The 20153-nt window shown below is 40.8% G+C and overlaps 1 protein-coding gene across 2 annotated transcripts in view; it reads left to right on the top strand.

The window, feature by feature from the left end:
* The window catches only part of PRICKLE2 (prickle homolog 2 (Drosophila)), a 159547-nt gene that overhangs the window by 60405 nt on the left and 78989 nt on the right, over positions 1 to 20153 (top strand). For both annotated transcript variants that reach the window (XM_008587688.1, XM_008587687.1), the window contains exon 2: positions 8775 to 8958. In XM_008587688.1, the coding sequence (XP_008585910.1) occupies positions 8815 to 8958 (144 nt within the window). In that variant the 5' untranslated portion in view covers positions 8775 to 8814. The remainder of the gene's footprint in view (positions 1 to 8774; positions 8959 to 20153) is intronic.

Here is a 20153-nt window from a genome sequence, read left to right as displayed (position 1 = left end):
TTAACAGGACACACACTCATCTTACAAAGGAACTGAGGCTGAAAAATAAATAACTTACATATGTCTGAGAACTGGGAGGACCAAAATCCCATAGCATGGTCCATCCTTCACTATTTCTCTACCAAATAAATAATTTATCTATGGCACTGTTAAGAACAATCTCTTGCTCTATACAATTGTTTATTTTACTTTTGCTATATTCATTCAACACGTATTTGTTAAGCCCGTAGTAAATGTCAAATTCTGGAAGGTGTATAGAATGGAGGTGATTAGATATCTGAATACCTTAAATAATATATAAGATACTAACTCCTTGCTCTGAAAGAGCTGGAGAGTGACTCTACCATATATAGAAAATATTCCAAAGGGACATGGCCATTCTATTATTTACTCAATATATATTTCTTAATTTCTGTTATGACATTGTAATTGATGTGGGTTACAAGGATGAGCAAGGCAGAAAAGGGTTCTCTTGAGGAACTGACATTCTTTTTTTTTTTTTTTGTGACCGGTACGGGGATCGCAACCCTCGGCTTGGTGTCGTCTGCACCGCGCTCAGCCAGTGAGCGCACCAGCCATTCCTATATAGGATCCGAACCTGCACTCCCAGCCACTGCACTCCCGCCACTGCACTCCCAGCGCCACACTCTCCCAAGTGAGCCACGGGTTCAGCCCCTCTCTGACATTCTGATCCTTCACTTGTGTCTTGTAAGGGATGTATGAGGTAGGAGCTAAAGCCCTATGGGGTAGGGGGTCATATGATAATGTGACCCATGCAGTTTTTGAGGAGGATGGCTTGTGTTCTTTGTGATAGCTCAGTTTTAACAACTCTGACTTATTCAAGGTTGGGTTATCTCATGAAAACCTCAGTGCAGGCAGACTTTGCTTCCAGTTCTTACTGACTCAGTTGAGCACAACAGGGTAATGCTTTTGTTTGTTTGTTTGTTTTTGTTTAAGGACATCTACCGTCCCTTCATTTGCTCACTTCTTCTGGGCAGTCTGAAGTCAGTAAAAAACTCTCTCCTCCCAAAACACTTACTTACCTCCTAAAACCTGGGGAAGGTGTTACCAAAGGCAGTAAACTTGAAAACAATGTTTGGCTCATTTTAGGCTGGTGCTTTGCATGAGTGTGAAGAGTTGGTGCTCTTGAAAACTCAGGGGAAATTGGACAAACTGAGAAAGCCAGGCTCCTGTTAGCTCCTCCCAAGTCAGCCCTTCCCAGGGCAGATCCATTAGGTTGTTTGAAGTGATGTAAGTTACTGCAGTGTTGGAGACTGTGTGACTGATACACAAAGACACAATTCAGAGCCAAGTCTTAGTGGTTTTAAATTATCCATGCCCCATCTCTCTCCACTTACACAGAAAATTGAAAGTTGATAACTATTGAAATGTGGTTTTCAGATGTTTTTTATCTGAAGGACCTAACTTTTAACTCTGTGATTCCCATAAGTATACGCGTAATTCCCACGTTGGTGGTATCTTCCACTCTACGTAAGCAAATTCTTGATCCTGCTACAGGGCACCAGATCAGAACAAACCCACTTATCTGGATTGAATAAAGCACTTCTATTTGCTGAGAGTGTTGTGTGTGCATGTGTGGGTGGCTCTGGCTCATGTGTTGTCATTCCAGCCCAGAGTCTTGTCCCTTGACTCTTGCTGATGGGGAATACATAGAATGAAGTCTGGTCTCCAGTTTCCTAACACTAAGGGAAAGGAAGACCAGCAGATGTTTCTGTTTAACAGTGATTATCTTTGGGATTGTGAGTGTTTTGAATTTTTTTTTTCTTCTTCTTGCTTATCTGTAGTTCTTGATTTTTTTCCACATTGCGTATTGCTTTTTTTAAAAATAAAAACAAGGAAGCATTAACTTTAAATTATAATAAGTATAAGGAGGAAAATGTTTCCTTTTCTTCTTTAATTAAGAATAAAAGAGTTATTCTTTTGCCTTTAGTGAGCTAGAGTCGTGGAAGAGTTTGATTACCTAGGACACATCTGTTATTTAGCAAAAAGCTGTGGAGGTCTTTGGGTTATTTTAGCCCTTTGTCTGTAACAAAAATGCGTTTTCCCATACCTGACCTCGGCTGTCTGGGTTTGCCATGTTGAGTCCAGCACTGCACATTCCTCTTCGATCACTTGGTTTGTGCTGAGGCTCAGCCACTCTTTCAGCAGTCTGCACCTTGACGCTGTGCATGAAAGTGCACAGAACCTGATCTGGCCATGGACATGCGACAGAGGAACCCAAGGAAAGTAGAAAGCAGGAGGACAGATGGCAGGGCTGGCAGTGAGGCACCATTCTTGCAGCTGATGTAGTCTTGCCTCTCACCAGCACCTTTTCACATACATGCCTCAGTGGGTACCCAGCGGGCTTACAGATGCAAGAGCTGAAGACATGGCAGTCAGGAGGGGCTGGCAGAGATCCCCAGGAACAGTTTGAAAGTGTGCTTTGCCCAGAATTGCTGAGACCATCAGTATAACGGTAGAACTCATACCAGTTTTCAGACCACACTCTGAGATGCTCCTTTATAACTAGGAGGCTAGCTACAGAACAGTGTCCTCCAGGGGTGCTGGGATGGTACTGCATCACGATCACCTGGCAGACTGAAAATGCACATTCCTGGGCCCCGCCTCAGACTTGTCCATTCAGTCACTGGGATATCCCTCTTCTCCCCAAGCATCTCCATGTAATGTCTTGACAAGCAGATGTATAATTGCCCGTGACTGGAATCATTTTTTATATGCAGAGTTCCATCTTAAAAGCCATCCACAGCCTCTATTTTTTTCTTCTTTCTATCCATCAAATTATCAAGCACCTACTTCATCTTTTGGAACATACTAGAAATTATTTAGAGGAGTTCAGGGAGTATGGTGGTTTACAGACTGCTGTCTTTGGAACTTTGAGGACCTTAGGACTTTGAACATGCCTGGAGTTTGGGGACAAGGTTGAGCATGAGACAAGTTGGGTTTGCAGTCTCCTCCTGCATCAACTAGGGCAACTCTATTTTATATATTGAGTTTCCACATATGAGTTCTTTTGCAAAAAAATATATTTCCTTCTCATTAAAAAGGGGGGAGGGGAGTAAAAGAGAGAAGGAAAGGGTGGGGGAAGGACTAAATAATGTCCACAATCCCATCCAAATTAAAGTTTCTGCAGTCTATGACTTGAACTTGTCAGAAATCACGTTACAAGGGAAAATCCCTTCATCTTATCACATCTCACACAGAATAAGACCTTGTGGCTTGGGGTTCAATGTTGTAAATAACCTGAACAACATTGCAAGGACGGATATTGCCACCGCCAGCACCAACCCCCACCCCAACCTATTTATGATGAACCCTTCCACATAACGGCAAGGAAGTTCATTGGTATATGTTGTTAATCATTCTCCAAATAGTGTGGTCACTGGTGCAGATGACCAGGCTACTCTGAGACAGTTGAAAAGACGGTCTCCAGCTATGAATATTGTATATCCCATGGAAGAGCCAATTATGGCTTCTGAGATGTAGAAACAAATGAATTAATAGCTGCGACTGGGTTGGGGGGTTTGCAGAGGTTGTTTCAGGGTAGAGGCAGGGAAGGAAGGAGTATGTAGGATATCCACTCTCTGAATCATGGCTTATTCCTTGGAAACCTGTCATTCACAAACCCAATTATGTGCAGATAGAATGTCAACTCTGACAGAATGAAACCAATGCATTCTTTATATATACATATATATACATATTTTTAATGATATCCTGCTTTACTAGCAGGTTCTATTTTCATAGATGTCTATTTAAAAAAAAAAAAAGCCAAATCATATATTTCCCCACTCACTTCTGAATGTGCTTCATGCAGGTGCATTGAAGAGAGAGCTGTTGGGGGTTGCTGTGTGCATTTTGCCAAAGTGGTGGAGAGACACAAGCCAAATCATATATTTCCCCACTCACTTCTGAATGTGCTTCATGCAGGTTCATTGAAGAGAGAGCTGTTGGGGGTTGCTGTGTGCATTTTGCCAAAGTGGTGGAGAGACACAAGGATCCAGAGAAACCCCTTTGACTTTACCTCTGACCCTCTGCTTCCATGTGGGCCTTGTGTTCCCACTTTGTAAATGGAGGTTATTAAATTAGCCTTTCCAAAGGCTCTCATGGAATCACTCAAAGGGTGAAAATTCTTTGCAAATAAGAATGCCTTGCCACTGGAGTGCCTGTTAATTATAAATTAGGAGCGGAAGGCAGGCAGCTCTCAGGGGAGATAGATAAGGTCTTCAGGTTTTGATTTACCATTTTTGTTTTCTTTCCTTTTTTGCCTCCTTGGTTTTGCTTTTTCTGAGTCAGTTGGTTGTTCAGGAGTAAAAGAGTGTTCAGTGATTGGAATCAGGCATGGTTTATAAAAGTAATTTTTGGGTTCAAGGTTAGGTAGATTCTACTTTGAGTCCCTGTTCTGCTCATCATTTAGGGTTTACTTTGAACAAATTGCTTAATTGCTCTGAGCCTTTGTTTTCTTCTCTGGGCAGTGGGATTGACATTTCCTTTCTTGGAGGACTGATGGGCAAATCTGGGATCATGTACATAAGGTGTAGAGCTGGGCAAGTGCATCCTGCTCAGTGCGCCCCACCCCCTCTTCCTGACCACCCTTGTCCTGCTTCACCTTTCTCATTTTCCATAGCACTTGCCACCTTTCGTATCCTGTATGATGCAGTGATTGGTCATGTTTGTTGCTTACTGTATGCTTCTCCCCTCTGAGAATAGAGGTGTCCTGAGGAGAGGGATCATGGTTTTGGTTAGGTATTCATCCCAAGTGCTTTCAGCACTCCCTGGCCATGCTTGATAGTTATTTGTTGAATGACATCCTCCATCTCTTTTCTGTTTCTCTTTCTACTCATTGAGACATTTTAAATCTGATTTTGTACTCTTCTGTTTTGCTTTCTTCTTTTTTTTGCTCCTCCTGGAGCACATTCATGAAACATTAAATATTGTGCTCCTTCCTGCATTGCTGAATAAATGAATTTCATTGATGGATATTCTGGGGACTGGATTTGGTAAAATTCATCTACATTTCGTCTTGAAAGTATGACTTTCTAGCATTAGTCACCACAGAGCTTACTAAATTTGCTTAAACACACTGAAACTTTTTATTCCTTAAGTCATAAACTGGCATAGAAAGTTTTGGAAAGAAAAGCCTGACTGCTTCCCAACAGCCCTGACCTCTTTACAGTAGCTGATTAATTAGAGTTACTGTTAAAACGAGCTATGACTCTTTTTAAAAGCCATGGCCAAGGTTCAGATGGAACTTCTTTGAGTTCGGAGATGCAAACCAGATCCAAAGTGTGCATTCTGTCTGTGTATATTTCCAATCTGATGAAAATCAGGAGGTGGGAGAATCTGACAGGCCTAACTAACTTGGCTGGACTAAACTGATTTTGTTCAAGTACATTTTTGGTCACAATCAGACACAATACATTAATAGGTTAAGGACAAAAACAACTGATCATCTCAACAGATGCAGAAAAAGCATTTGACCAAATCCAACACCCTTTTGTAATAGAAACAACAATCATAGAAGAGAACTTCCTCAACCTGATAAAGGGCTCCTATGGAAAAAAGAAACAAACAAACAAACAAAAAAAAAACAACCACAGCTAACATAATACTTAACGGTGAAGGACTGGATGCTTTCCCTTAAGATTAGGAGCAAGGTAAGTATATCCACTCTTGCTACTTCTATTTAACATTGTAGTGGAGGTTCTAGCCAGGGCAATAAGACAAGACAAAGAAATAAAAGACATCAGATTATAAACGAAGGAAGAAAAGTATCTCTATCTGCATATGACATGGTCTTGTATGTAGAAAATCCCAAACACACACACAACTAGAACTAATAAATGAGTTCAGCAAGATTGTATGATACAACATCAATATAAAAATCATTTCTGTTTCTATACACTAACAATCTGAAAATGAAATTGAGAAGAATTCCAATTATAATAGCATCAAAAAGAATAAAATACTTAGGAATAAACTCAAGAAAAGAAGTGTAAGACTTGTGCTTGAAAACCACAAAAGATCATTGAAAGATATTAAAGTAGATTGAAGTAAATGAAAAGACATCCTGTGTTCATGGATTGGATGATAATATTAAGATGTCAAGACTCCCCAAATTAAACTACAGATTCAGTGCATCCCTAATCAACATTCCAGCTGGATTTTTTCTTTTCAGAAATTGGTAAGATAATCCAAAAATTTACATTTTATGAATGCAAATACAGGAGACCCAGAAGAACCAAAACAATTTTTAAAAAAAGAACAAAGTTGCAAGATTCATCCTTCATGATTTCAAAACTTACTACAAAACTACAGCCATCAAGACAGAGTGGTACTGGCATAAGGACGGTCAATACAGATCACTGGAATAGAATTGAGAGTCCAGAAATAAACCCTTACAGTTATGGTTAATTGATTTTTGACAAGGGTGCTAAGATAATTCAATGGGGAAAATCTAGTCTTTTCAACAAATGGTGCTAGAACAACTAGATAGCCACATGAGAATGAAATTAGACTCCTACCCCATGCCGTATGCAAAAATTAATTCAAAATGGAACAGAGACCTAAATGGAAGAGCTAAAACCGTAACACTCTTAGATGAAAACATAAGGGTAAATCTTTATGACCATAGGTTAGGCAGTGGTTTCTTAGATATGGTACCAAAAGTATCAACAGAATAAAATAAATTAGATTTAGTCAAAATTTAAAACTTTTGTGCTTCAACAGACATCATCAAGAAAGTAAGAAGACAACACACAGAATGGGAAAGAATTTTTGCAAATCATATATCTGATAAAGGACTTGTATCCAGAAAATATACGAAGAACCCTTACAATTTAACAATAAAAACACAAATAACCCAACGAAAAAATGGACTGAGGATTTGAATTGACATTTCTCCAAGGAAGATATTTAATAAGCATATAAAAAGATGCTCGACATCATTAGCCATTAGGGAAATGCAAATCAGAACCACAATTAAATTCCACTTGATTCCACTAGGATGGCTGTGATCAAAAAGACAATAACAAGTGTGGCAAAGATGTGAAGAAAATTAAATGTTCATTCATTAATGGTGGGAATGTATAATGGGGCAGATATTTTGGAAAACAGTTTGACAGTTTCTCAAAATGTTAAACTTAAAGTTGCCACATGACCCAGAAATCCCATTCCTAGGTATATAGCCAAGAGAATTGAAAACATATGAGGGTACTTCAAAAAGTTGGTAGAAAATTGAATTAAAAGATAATAAAAATCCTTCCATGAACTTTTTGAAGCCCCCTCATATAGTCATACAACAAAAGTGTACGTAAATGTTCAGAGCCGCATTATTCACAAAAGCCAAAAAGTGGAAATAGTCCAAGTGTCTACCAACTAATAAATGGAAAAGATGGTATATCAATACAATGGAATACTATTCAGCAATAAAAGGGAATGAAGTATTGATACACACAACAGCATGGATGAACCTTGAAACATCATTCTGTATGAAAGAAGCCAGTTTCAAAAGACTGTATATTGTGTGATTTCATTTATATGAAATGTCCAGAATAGGTAAGACCATAGAGACAGTAAATAGATTAGTGGTTGCCAGGACCTGGGAACAGGGGATATGCCATATCAGGAAGTTACTGCTAATGCTCCTGGGGTTTCTTTTTGGGCTGATAAAAATGTTATAAAAATAGATCGTGGTGCTGATTGCAGAGCCCTCTGAATATATTAAGAGCCAGTGAACTGTACACTTTAAAATGGTGCATTTTATGGTATGTGAATTGTATCTTAACCAAGCTGTTACCAAAATATTCAGACCTATGTGAGGATTAGAATTCTGCGCTACTGAAACTAATAATAAAGGTCAGAGTATACATAGAATGGGTTATTTTCTTAAAATTTTCCTTTTCCATTCTTTTCTTCTCTTTTTATTTTATTGGTAGAAGCTAGAAATGCTTTTGTGTTGCTGATATCAACATTTTTATTGCTTCATCATTTTTGCAGCCATGGATAAGAAAGCAGATGGTAACCTTAAAAGAGAAATGTTCAGTTTGGGGGAGAGATTTTCATCTCTGGCTGCTACCTTTTGAAATAATTCACATGTGTGATCTTCTTGTATTTTAAAAAAACTACCAACATAGGGAAAAGTTAGGTTTCCTATTAGAATTTCAAACCTACAGGGATCTTTAGTGGAAGTGAAAATGTCTTTCCCATGAGATCTTAGGGCAAGATTTGTTTAGTGGGAAAAATATATTTGCTTTTCTTAAAGAAAAGTTCACCTGCAATTCTTTTAAAAGCCACTTCTGTTTTCCAAGGCTTGGGAACCTTTTCTAAAAATGGTATGTTGTCAGTATTTGTTAAATCTAGGCATTATATTTCTGGCCAACATATTTATTATGTACATTTAATTGCTATTACAGTCAAGGAAATTGTGATCATGGTCTATCTTCAGTCACCTAGTAAAATAAAAAATATATTACCATTTCTCTTGGGATATTGATTTAGAAGTTGGGGTCAACGTTTAAACATCCTCGGCATGCTTACCTGCTGGCCCCTGACCTTTTCATGCTGTTTTTACATGTACATGACACGCCTTCTACAAAGACAGGCGTGCTCTGGAACATAGCTTGAGATGTCTTTGCCAGAAACCTGTTGCCAAAGAATGTGTTTATGGTTTGAGATCCAAGGACTGGTGACTGGCAGGCTCTTGAAAAAATGATTTCTTTTTCCTTCCTTCTCACCTGCACCTTTGCTGTCTGCAGGAAGATCTGCCTACACTGCAAGTGTCCCCAAGAGGAGCACATGGTGACAGTGATGCCGCTGGAGATGGAGAAGACCATCAGCAAACTCATGTTTGACTTCCAGAGGAACTCAACCTCCGATGACGACTCAGGCTGTGCCTTAGAAGAGTATGCCTGGGTCCCTCCGGGGCTGAAGCCTGAACAGGTAGGGCAATGGTGGTTCTGCCTTTTTGCTTTGTCTTGCTGGTCCTTCCTCATTCCGGTTTGGAAGGAAGAGTAGACTTTGCTGATTTAGAGAACTGGTTGAAGCTAAATGGGTTGAAGATGTTAGAGGTCCCACTGGGAAATGAGGAAGGGAAAAGAAATTGAGCCTCAAGTGATCCATTGCTAATTAACCCTATATTGCCAATATTAACTATTAACTGGACTGTCTAGAAATATCTCAGAAATGTTGCTTTAAAACATTAGACAGTGAAACATCATTTTTGAAGGGAAGAAGAGGAATTCTGCATTGGCCATGAATCTACATTAAGATTCTTTGTAGGGCCAGCCCGGTGGCGCACTGGATAGTGCGCCGCTTGGGAAGCGCGGCGGCACTCCCGCCTGAGGGTTCGGATCCCACATACAGACCGGTTCCCGCTCACTGGCTGAGCGAGGCGCGGGAGCAACACCGAGGGTTGCAATCCCGTTGCCGGTCCCCGGTCCAGTACGGGGGCAACACTGAGGGTTGCGATCCGTTGCCGGACACGGAAAAAAGACAAAAAAAAAAAAAAAAGATTCTTTGTAAAGGAGAATGAGGAAGTATGGATTTGCCTTACTCTTCCCAGTGATATATGCTGTGTTTAAATATTCAGTTTGACCTCACTTTACAAAGAAAGACATTGGCATTTCCTGAAATATCTTGGCACTACCCACAGGCTGTACATATTATTGGCTCAATGAGAAGAATTTAGTTTCCTTCTGTTTTGCTGCATTTTTCTCAGTGACATATAGTCTCCACTTTGCACTTCTTGGTACTTGCAATTTTCTTTTCCACCAGCTCCACGTTGGTTTAGAAGCACCTCTACAAGCTGGATATTTTCATGATTGTCTCTGTGAGCTTTGAGAGACAGATCTTAAGTTTGACCACTGTTGCTTCCCTCTGACACACACAATTTTTTTCTCTGGAGATTTTCTCTTATGTCTGACAGAATGTTTTGAAACTTAAACAGCCCTGAAATTTTAAGTCAGGAACTTTATGTGTGATAATGCTTTTAGATAAAGTTTTTTTTTAAATTAAAGAAGACCCAGGAATTCACCAATAAGGGTGAATTCTTAAGGGTGGTAACTGTGATATCATCTCTTTGATTGGCCATTTCTCATTTTCTTCATCCAATATTGAGGTTGCAAATTGGCAGGTGAAATCAGGCACACAGGTAGGATTTGTTTAGCCAGCAAGACATTGTTTAAAAATTTAATTAGTTACTAATACTTAAAATGTAGGAATTTTTCATGTAAAAGTCCAGATTTATATCTTGAAAATTTGAAGACCTGGAATCTCATTCTTGTACAGATATAAGCTGCTGGAGTCGAATGCTGGCTGTTCCTTTTAGACAAAATTTGATCTCACCAAGTCATCCCAGTATCCACTAAGTCCATTTCATCCTTCTGTGTTACCTTTCTGAACTCTACAGGCTCTTCGGTTTTGTGATATTAGTCTAATTCTCACTACAGAAGAGAAACTATCTTAGAATGCAAACATTCACAGAAAATGATCTCCATGAGAATTGAAGGTAGTTCTATGTTGGGATATTAGCAGGAAGAAATGAGTGCTTTCTCCCAGTTCATGGGTTGAGGTTGTATTTGTCTTCTTTTTCAGGAAAGATTGTATTATTAAGGAATTGGTTTCAGAAGAATGAGAGTATTTGATTGAGTTTGTGTGGAAACTCAGATGAGGCGGTGGTTGACCAAGTATCTTTGTTTGACCTTGCCCTTCTACCGCCAGTGCTAGAGCAGTGAGATTTCAAACCTGGAAACATCTGTGAGCTTGGTTCATTTTCTCACTAACGTCATTTCCAACAACTTCTAAGCAACCATCTTTCTTTTGTTCACCTGAAGGACACTGCTTCCCGCTAAATTGGGCCCTGAATTTTCCAAAGTTAAGCTGTTTACAGTTCCCTGATTAAGCAGATTCTTCTCTAAGACCATTCCACATCTGTCTCTGATGTTCAGATTTAAAGAAAACGTGCAACTCCTACTGATTGACCTGAGGGAACAGAGAATTGCAGAAGCTAGGGTCTTGATTGAATGTACCAATTCCAAACGTAAGTGCTTATGGTATTTTTGGAGGCTGCTTGACTCATCTAAAATGAACGTCTTTGGGAAGCATAAAACTGAAATTTCTTTGATTTGTTTTGAAAGAAAATGATTAATGCTATTAAACAAGTGGTTTGAATTATGTCAAATGAAAGGGTATTCCCATCTCATAGTTCTATTGTTCTTTGGATGGTTTTCTCTGTTCCCTACATTTACTCAAACCTATATGCCACAGATGATTAGAAAGGGAAATTGCTCTCCAGAGAGAAAATATCTTTTCAAGCTATTTGAAGGGTTCTGTGTTTTCCCAATAAAATATGAATCTATATTAAAGGTGTTTAAAGGGGTCATGTTGTGTGAAAGAAATGGGCTTCAAATATTTAAATTATGAGATCTTTTAAAGTCTATTACTTACAGAACTGCTTATGGGTTTAAAGATTTTTAAAAAGCTGTATAGTATGCTCTAAGATTAGAAAAATTTTAGTCACTAAATGACTTTTACTAATAAAAATTTTGATGTTTAATATCATGTTAGTTGGCTATGATTTGAGAAAAACCATTTTTCTATCAAGAGAAAATATAGTGAACATTAAAATGCTTTGTGCTAGAAGCAGAATATTAAAGACTAGTTAGGGTTGAGAGTAATGTGCTTTCATTTTTATTAGAAACCTTTCATTTCACTCCCTGATTGTGGGGTTGGTAATATACCTTCAGGTGATACTCTTTATTATTCTATTTCTTCTGAGAAATGCCTTCAATTAAATATAATGCAAACGAAAGTCACTTCCCATTTAGGGAAGTGTTCTTGAATGTGGGCATTTAATTTCATAATAATCCACTAGCTACAAAACCCAGCCTTCATCAAATAGTAGGAAAATGATCAATCTAACGAATGATGCCAGAAAGGAAAGGCATTTATCTTGTGATTTCTAATTACTGAACTCAAAACTGATAATCAGAGAAGTTGTTCAGATCTTTTGCCTCAGCTTACTCCACATAAGGTGTACAGTGTCATCCAGAGAGCCCTGTGGTAGCAGAATAGGGAAGTGGGTCTACTCCAATTTCACTTCAAACTCAAGTAGATAATAGTTTATGTCCTATCTCCTAGAGATGCTACAGTGATAAATTTACAGGAGAAAGTACTCTGGAAGAATTTGAAAAATAATTAACAAGCTATAACAAAGTCAGATGCCCAGCAGGATTTCTCAGCCTCCGCACTATTGACATCTTGGGCTCTATAATTCTTTGCTGTGGGACATTGTAGGATGTTTAGCAGCCTCCTTGGCCTCTACCCACTAGATGCCAGTCGTGCCTCCCAGCTGTGACAAACATGTCTCCAGGAATTGTCCACTATTCCTGGGTAATGAGAGAACTACTGGGTGAAAGTGATGTTACAAGCTGGAGGATATCTCAACAAAATTCTGGCCCAATCAAGATTAAAAGGGATGACTCAATTTAGCAAGCACTTATTGAGCACCTGCCATGTTCTAGCTCCGGCATAAGATCAGCCACCTTGTAAGATGGTTGGGTGCTCGGCAGAGTGAAAAGATGCTCACACTGCTTGAGCAGAGGCTAGTGCTCTCTGAGGCAATGCCTGACATCTTCACTAAGTCAAAACAAGATTGGAGTGGCATGAGGAACAGGATCACCTGTTCTCCAAAACAGAAATAGCTTTTCCCCCTTTTGTAAAGGAAAGACTTGCTCATTAAAAAAAAAGAACAAAAAAATATGAGACCTCTAGGAAAGCAAATAAAAATCACTCATAATTGCACCAACCAAGGAAAATTGTTTTCCAGCCTTTTTGTGTGTATATTCTAATATCTATATAAATAGGAGTACATTTCTGTTTTGTTGTGGACAAAAATGTAAAGATGGTCTCCACTTTTCCTTATTTGTTTTTTTCCCTCTTATATATTGTGAATATTTTTCTGTATCAGTATATTTTGATCCAAATTATCCTTTGTGATGGTTGGATAGTTTTCCATTGATAGTTTCTAATCCAGAGTGGTACCTACCTCCCACCACTAGGGGGCATTTGGCAATGCATGTTTGGGAGGAGGCAGTTCTTGTCTAAATGACTGGGGGGCTCCACTAGCATATGGGTGATGCTTCGAGATAATAAACATCCTAAAAAGTACCAGATGATCCTGTACAAAGAAGAACTGACCCACCCCAAACACCAGGAGTACCACCCTTGAGCAGCATGGAGCCGAAGGTTTATTTTTGGCCATTTGCATTGTTGGCAGTTTTCTCTGTCTTACCTAAGACAGCAGCAGCTAACCTTAATGCATCCCGTGTTCCTGCCTGCTCCTCTCCTTAAGCACATTTCCTAGAGGTGGAGTGGTCACATGTAAACCTCTCTAAGGCTTTTGATTCGCTTTGCAAAACTGCCTTCCAGTAAGGTTGTCACTGGTACTTTTGGGTGGATAGCTTTCAGTGGGTACATGTGGATATGGTTTTTCTATTAGTTCTTCCCCTCGCTGCTCCTTGAAAACCTGGAGAGGCCATCAGATTGCTTTTCCCGAGCGAATGTCCTTTTCATCGATGTTTTAGATACTCCAAGTGTCCATGGAGGGTTGTCAAATACATATATCCCCAAATCCTTAGTTTCTAAAAGTTAGTAATTTTACCTTGCCCTTAACTGTGTTTTTACACGTAAAAAGTGGCAATTAGGTTGTTTGTCCAGAACACTCAACTTCCACTACAAACTATCACAGGAAGGATGAAGGGTAGATTCTAAGAGTAACTGCCCAATTTTTGGCTTTCAAAACATTCTCCCATATGTGGTAAAATAGAACATTCAGTACTACCAGAGACAGGGGTAAATGAGTTGGTTTTGAGCCTTCTGAAACTCTGAAATATCTCTGTTGGGAATGTGTACTATTATTTATTTGGCTTTTAATTTAGTGACTATTACTCATCCATCAGTTGTCGGATAAAATGTATCTCCTTAAAGAGCTTTTTTGACCAGCCCCCAATATGAGATTGGGTTCCCAGTTGCATGTTTTATAGCAAACTGTGCAATTTTCCTTATTAACACTTATAAAACCTGTAATTAGATACTTATCGGTATAGTTATTTGTCTAATATTTTGTTCCCCCACTTTGCTCTCAGATCCAGGAAGTCAGGATCTTGCCTGCTTAGTTCTATAGGAATCTGCCCAGCACCTAGCACAGTGCCTAACACATGGCAGGCACCCCACAAATATTTGTTAAGAGGCAAGCAGATGACAGGGATCCTCTGCAGAACAGACATGTTTGGGGTTGCATCACATTGAAAAGATAAAAGCCTGTTGCTACATTTTTTCTGCATAAAGGATTATTCAATTTCTATTATTCCTGTTCCCTCTCCTTCTCCTAAAGGTGTGTGTTCTCAGCAGATTTCCCCAACCCTCCCAACTGCTTCAGAGTTGTCTCAGGTTGCAAAGGGGTGGGAGAAGGTAGCATCTTGCGATGGGCTGTGCTCCGTGGCAAACCTGAGGCATCACTGCAGTATTCAAGACTTGGGGGTCTGGAGCAGGGTGGGAGGAGCCAGGGGTCTGGCAGAAGCCCACTGTGTTTCCAAACCAGGGCACCATTTGTGTTCCAATCCAAATCTGGGGAGCCTTTTGGGAGCCACGGCATGAGGAGGAAACAGCTTGGCCCCGAGGGAAGAGCCTCACTTCTATAGTTAGGCAGGTCTGGCCACTACTCCATCACTGTCTAACCTCAGGAAAGTCATTCAATTGTCAGGAACCTCAGTTTCCTCTTGATGAAGATGATGATGGAGAAAGTTATTAAACTTTTATTGAACACTTGCTATGGGCCCACCACCATTTTTAACACTTTGCATGCATTATCACATTTAATGCACTTAATTCTCATAACCACCTTATTTGGTAATTAGTATTCCCACCTCCATTGTACAGGTGAGTAAAGCAAAGCTCAGAGAAGTTAAATAACATGCCCAAGAATACACAGCTAGTGAGTAGCAGAGATAGATTTAATCTGAGACAACCTGACCCTGGAGATAATACTCTGACACCTGTAGGTCACAGGACTGATCTGGCCCCAGGTGAGGGAGTGCTTGTAAATCTCCTGGTGCCATGTCTGCACATAGAAGTTGCTCAATAAAACAGTTGTTTTCTTTCCACCCTTCTTTGAAACAGTGGTGAGTGACTAACTGATTACTGTTTCCCTGAGCCCACACAAAGAGGGGCAGAAGGAACGTTTGGCTGTCTGGGAAAGAGGCAGGTGAGGTGGGGATTGGGGGGTGTGGTGTTAAGCATAAGGTTTACAGGAATCCTAGATCACTTCTCAGCCTTCTCAAAGGTGTTTAATAAAATAATTGTGCATCCTGCCAGTACAGGAGACTTTCTGTTCTCCAGTTTATCCACTGCAGGATTGTTATAAAGGTGCAACTTTGTTCCAATGCAGTTTTCTGGCCCCACTGAGCCTGAGCAACTTAGACAGGGGCTGAGATGGAGCTGCCTGATACTGAATTCTGTCCACTGCCCCACGCAGGCTGCAGGGCTGTCTGCTGAAGAACTGAACTCTGCTACCCACCTTCCTTGGTGCCTGAGATCTCCTGCAGGATCACAGTTCCCAGTCCTGGGAGGAGTGAGTCCCTGGGGGATTACCTGTAGGCTGCTCAAAGTGCAGAGCATCTTCCCACAAAGAAGAATATTCTGCAGATCTCTCTTGGGGGATCAGCAGGTCAGCAGGAGGCCCCTTGATTTGGCCTCCTACTTTGCCACACACAGTCTCTTTAGCGCTGTCTCTGATAGCTGGGCTGTGGGCTTCTTGGCAGCATTACACTGGATTTTTCTCCCCTAATGGGAATGTAGGGAATGAGTCAGAGAATATACTGGAAATTTTTGTGAAAAAGGAATGGCCCAATTGGGCTTTTTCATTCATCCATTCACTTATTCCACAAATATTTTTTATGTACCTACTATGTGTCAGGCACTGGAGATAAAACAAACAAAATAATAAAGGTTTCTGATGCACTGTAGTTGTAGTGAACTCTTACACATGTGTCAGACATTTTCCTAGGCGATCTACAAGTTGTTTCTCATTTAGCCTATCCGATGAAAAAAATAAAACAGCTTCTGAGATCATGGATGTGGATTGGGGTGCTGGGGTGATTGGCTACCGTAGACTGATTGGTCAGGGATAGCTTCTCTGGGGAGATGGTATTAAGCTGCTACTGCATGACATGAAGAAGCCTGCTGTGCAAAGATCTGGTTTGTTACAGAAGTTAAAGTATTCATTTGAGTGAAGCTCAGAAGTGAAATGAAGTCAGTACCAACTTTGTGCACAAAGAATTCGGGGAGAGCGTGGAAGGACTGCTTGGGGAGAAATGAATGGAGCCTGTGCAGTGTCCAGCTCTTGGCTTGGCATCCATGTATGTGAAGGCTGGAAAGCCCCATTGCCATGGAAAACAGAAGGAGCCCAATCACCCAGCTTCTTGATGTTTCTGCCTGCGGGTGTAGACAGGGCAACAGAGAGCCCCATTCAGGTGAGTAGAGAGGTACCAGGAACACCTTCCATGTGCTGAATTCATAGCAGGTACATACATGTATTTATGGCTGCCCCTTCTACTGTCTGTGCTGCCTTCTAAAACGCGAGCCTTTTAAAGGAAGGCATACATTGCCTTGTTCACTGCTGTGTGCATAGTGCCTAAAGTAATGCCAGGCATGTAATAGCCATTCAATTAGCAGAAGTTATGTGAATAAATAATTGCATTTAATTCTTGACACGAAGTCCGCAATTTTCTCAATGGATACATTGAGGCTCAGAGAGGATGAGAAACTTGACCAAGGTGCCACCCCTAGTGAGGGGCAGAGCCAGGACTCACACTGGCCATCCATCTGACTCTTCCTCATCCCTGCTGCCTCTTCCGTGGTGCTCCACCCAGGATATCAGATCCAAGGAGGCAGACCTGGTGTGTGTTGGAAGAGGGGTGCAGCATGTGTCACACAAGGCTCTTTCATTCTTAGGAGCAGGAAATGTCTCCTAATTTCAGCTTGATCGTGGTGACTAAGGAACTCATCTTTTCCCCACCTCCAGTTTCCCCATCACTGCGGGAAGCAGCACGGCCTTACATTCAAAGACTTGTTTCTCCTTTAACAATCTCTGTTTATCTTTGTCTCTTCTCACTCTCATCCTGGCTTTACTGTACTTCCTCCAGGGGCTCTCATGTTCCTGGCTCAGTGTCACGTACCTGAGCACTCAATAGTGATATTCATTCATTCTGCAAATATTTATCAAGCACCAACTATATGCCAGTCACTTTCCTAGACACTGGGGGAAAGCCATGAATAAGCAAAAAAGAATACCTGCCCTTACAGAGCTGACAGTCTAGTGGAAGATGCAGACAAATTAACAACTGAAGGCGCAAAATACTTGCAGAGTGATGTATGCTGGCAAAGCAGTAAAAAAGGGTGACATGATTTAGAGCAAGAGGTTAACAAACTTACTATCTGTCCTGAAAAGGACAGATAGTAAATTTTATAGGTTTTTTGGATCATACACTCTCTGTGGCAAATAGCCAACTCTGATGTTGTAGCGCAAAAGCAGTCATAGACAATAGGTAAACAAATGGGCATGGCCATGTGACAATAAAACTTCATTTACAAAACCAGGCAGGGGGCGTGATTTGACCCACAGGCTATCCTTGGCTGGCCCCTGATTTAGGGAATCTACTATAGATTGGGTGGCAAGGAAAGCCTCTCTGAAGACGTGACATTTGAGCTGAGTTGTTACATAGAATGTTTGTTAGGTTACCCAGGTGTGGTCAGCGTAGTCCAGTGGTTTTCAAAATGTGGTTCCTGTACCAACAGCATTAGTATCATCAGGGAACTTGTTAAAAAATATAGATTCTCAGGACTTGCCTGAGACGTATTAAACCAGAACTCTGGAGGTGGGTCCCAGCAATCTGTTCCAACAAAGCCTTCAGGTGTTCCTGATCCGTGCCAAAGTTTGAGAACCACTACTTTTGGGAGACAGAAAGACTACATTGTTGGGAATATATGCGACCATATCTTGGTTCCACCACTTATTATCTATGTAAACTTGGGCACCCTGAGCTTGTTTTCTTGTCTGTAAAGTGGGGAGGCTTATGCCCAAGACTAAAATAGCTGTGACAAATAAGTGAATTTATCTCTACAAAGACCCTAGATGAATGCTGACATGTAATAGGTCCTCATCAAATGGTAGCCGTGGTCATCACCATCATCATTATTTGGGTCTTCAAGAAACTGAAACAGACTTTCATGTGTGTAGTAACAGAGGATGAGCCCCAGAAGCTACTGCCTTCCATCCCTGGCTTCTTGCCCCTGATCGACATGTCCTGTATATCACCTGAATACAGGCTGTGGGACCATGAATTATACAGCTTAACTCACCACCACTGGGCTGGGGCCACAGTGCCAGGCATCCAGCTTTACCATTCGCTTTCAAGCTATTGACAGTTTGCTCTTTTTGTGTGAGAAACTAACTCTGCCAAGAGGGACAGAGGATGGCAGATGTTGGGGGAAGGGAGAGACGAATGACAAAGTGGTTCATCTCTCAAGGCCTGCTGGTGGTTTGAGTTCACAGAGAGGGAATGCACAATCTAATAGCCCCTCTAAAAACTCCATAAAAACCATCATTAGACTCACCAGCCATTTGCAGAGGGTTGTCTTCATTTCATTACTCCAGCAGCACATGCTGAGCTCAAAATGGAATTTCATGGTTGCAGTGAGATGCATGCCTCTCCAACTGAATTGGATTAAATTGTCCCTAAGCTGCATCTCCTAGTTAGCCTTCATGTCACTCACCCCAGTGTTTTCAATGCAGTGCAAGAGATGAGTGGGGGAAGGGAGGCAAGAAGGGGACAGGAGGAGGCCCCACAGTTCTCAGGAAACCAGTCACATGAACAATGCTGTGTTTATCTTGGCTCCAGAAACGCACTGATGTCATCAGATGGCAATGGGAAATATGCCTGTGTGTGCAGCATTCAATAAAACTGCCTGTTAATAAACTTGTTTTCAACAGAGCTGTCAGAGATGAGACTAGAACCTGGGTTCCCAGGCTTTAGGGCCTCTGCCAGATGAAGTCAGCAGCAATGTGGCCAGATTCCACCAGCAGGGACTTGTCAAGGCTCACATGCAACAATGTGAGGCCTGGAGAAGCCAAGGCTCATTTGCAAACATGAGAAGGGAGACCTGCAACTGGAGTTCCTAGCTTTCAAGACAGATGGATCCAACCTTTACAGTACATGTGTTCTGGGATCCTAAAGGTTGGGAGTGAGCCTCTGACTTGGACTTCCTGCATGAGTTCACAGCTGCACACCCTTTCTGCTGACTGAGCAGTTTGCACTCTAAACTGGTGTGAGAGTTGATGTACTCTCAAAATGATCTCCTCTGCCTTATGACTCACGAGATATTTTGAACAATTTCATGGGATGGTTGGATGAATCCACTATCAAATCAAAAAATAACTAACTTCCTCCATCTGTTCACCTGTCTGTCCATCCATTTATTCATTGATTCATTTGTGCATTCAGCCATTTGTTCTTTCAGCAATTGTTTATTAAGTGCCCATAAGAGCAAGCCTTTGGTGTAGTTGTGATTTCAGTATGGGCAGTTTTCCAGGTCTGGTGTAAATGGAGCTTTTCAACGCAGGTCTTTATATTTTGCTTTGTGTGGCATGGGGTAATTCACAAGAACATGTAGAAAGTTCCTCTTTGTAGATGACACATGCAGACTTCAGGCTTGTGCTAACCTCCCATGGCTTCTATCTTTTAAGTACCTGTCCTTCTGGGCTCATAGTGTCTTTGTTCAAATCCTAACTGTGCTGCTTTCTAACATTGGCCAAATTAATTCACGTCCATGAGCTTTCATTTCATCATCTGAAAAATAAGGATGTCATTACCTAACTGCAGCATGATTGTAAGGATTAAATGAGACAATGTGTTAAGCATTGGGGCTTTAAAAATGGCTGCTCTCAGCGTTCTTTTTCAATTTTCTAGTCAAAAATTGGAAACAACACATATGTCCACCAACAGGTAAATGGATAACCAAATTGTGTTATATTCATATAGTGGACTACTACTCTACAATAAAAAGGAATGAACTATCGA

Source organism: Galeopterus variegatus, unplaced genomic scaffold, assembly GCF_000696425.1.
Source record: "Galeopterus variegatus unplaced genomic scaffold, G_variegatus-3.0.2 Scaffold4498, whole genome shotgun sequence".
NCBI classification, from domain to species: Eukaryota; Metazoa; Chordata; class Mammalia; order Dermoptera; family Cynocephalidae; genus Galeopterus; species Galeopterus variegatus.
The sequence above is the reverse complement of the archived record's forward strand: the minus strand, read 5'-3'. Positions and strand labels throughout refer to the sequence as shown.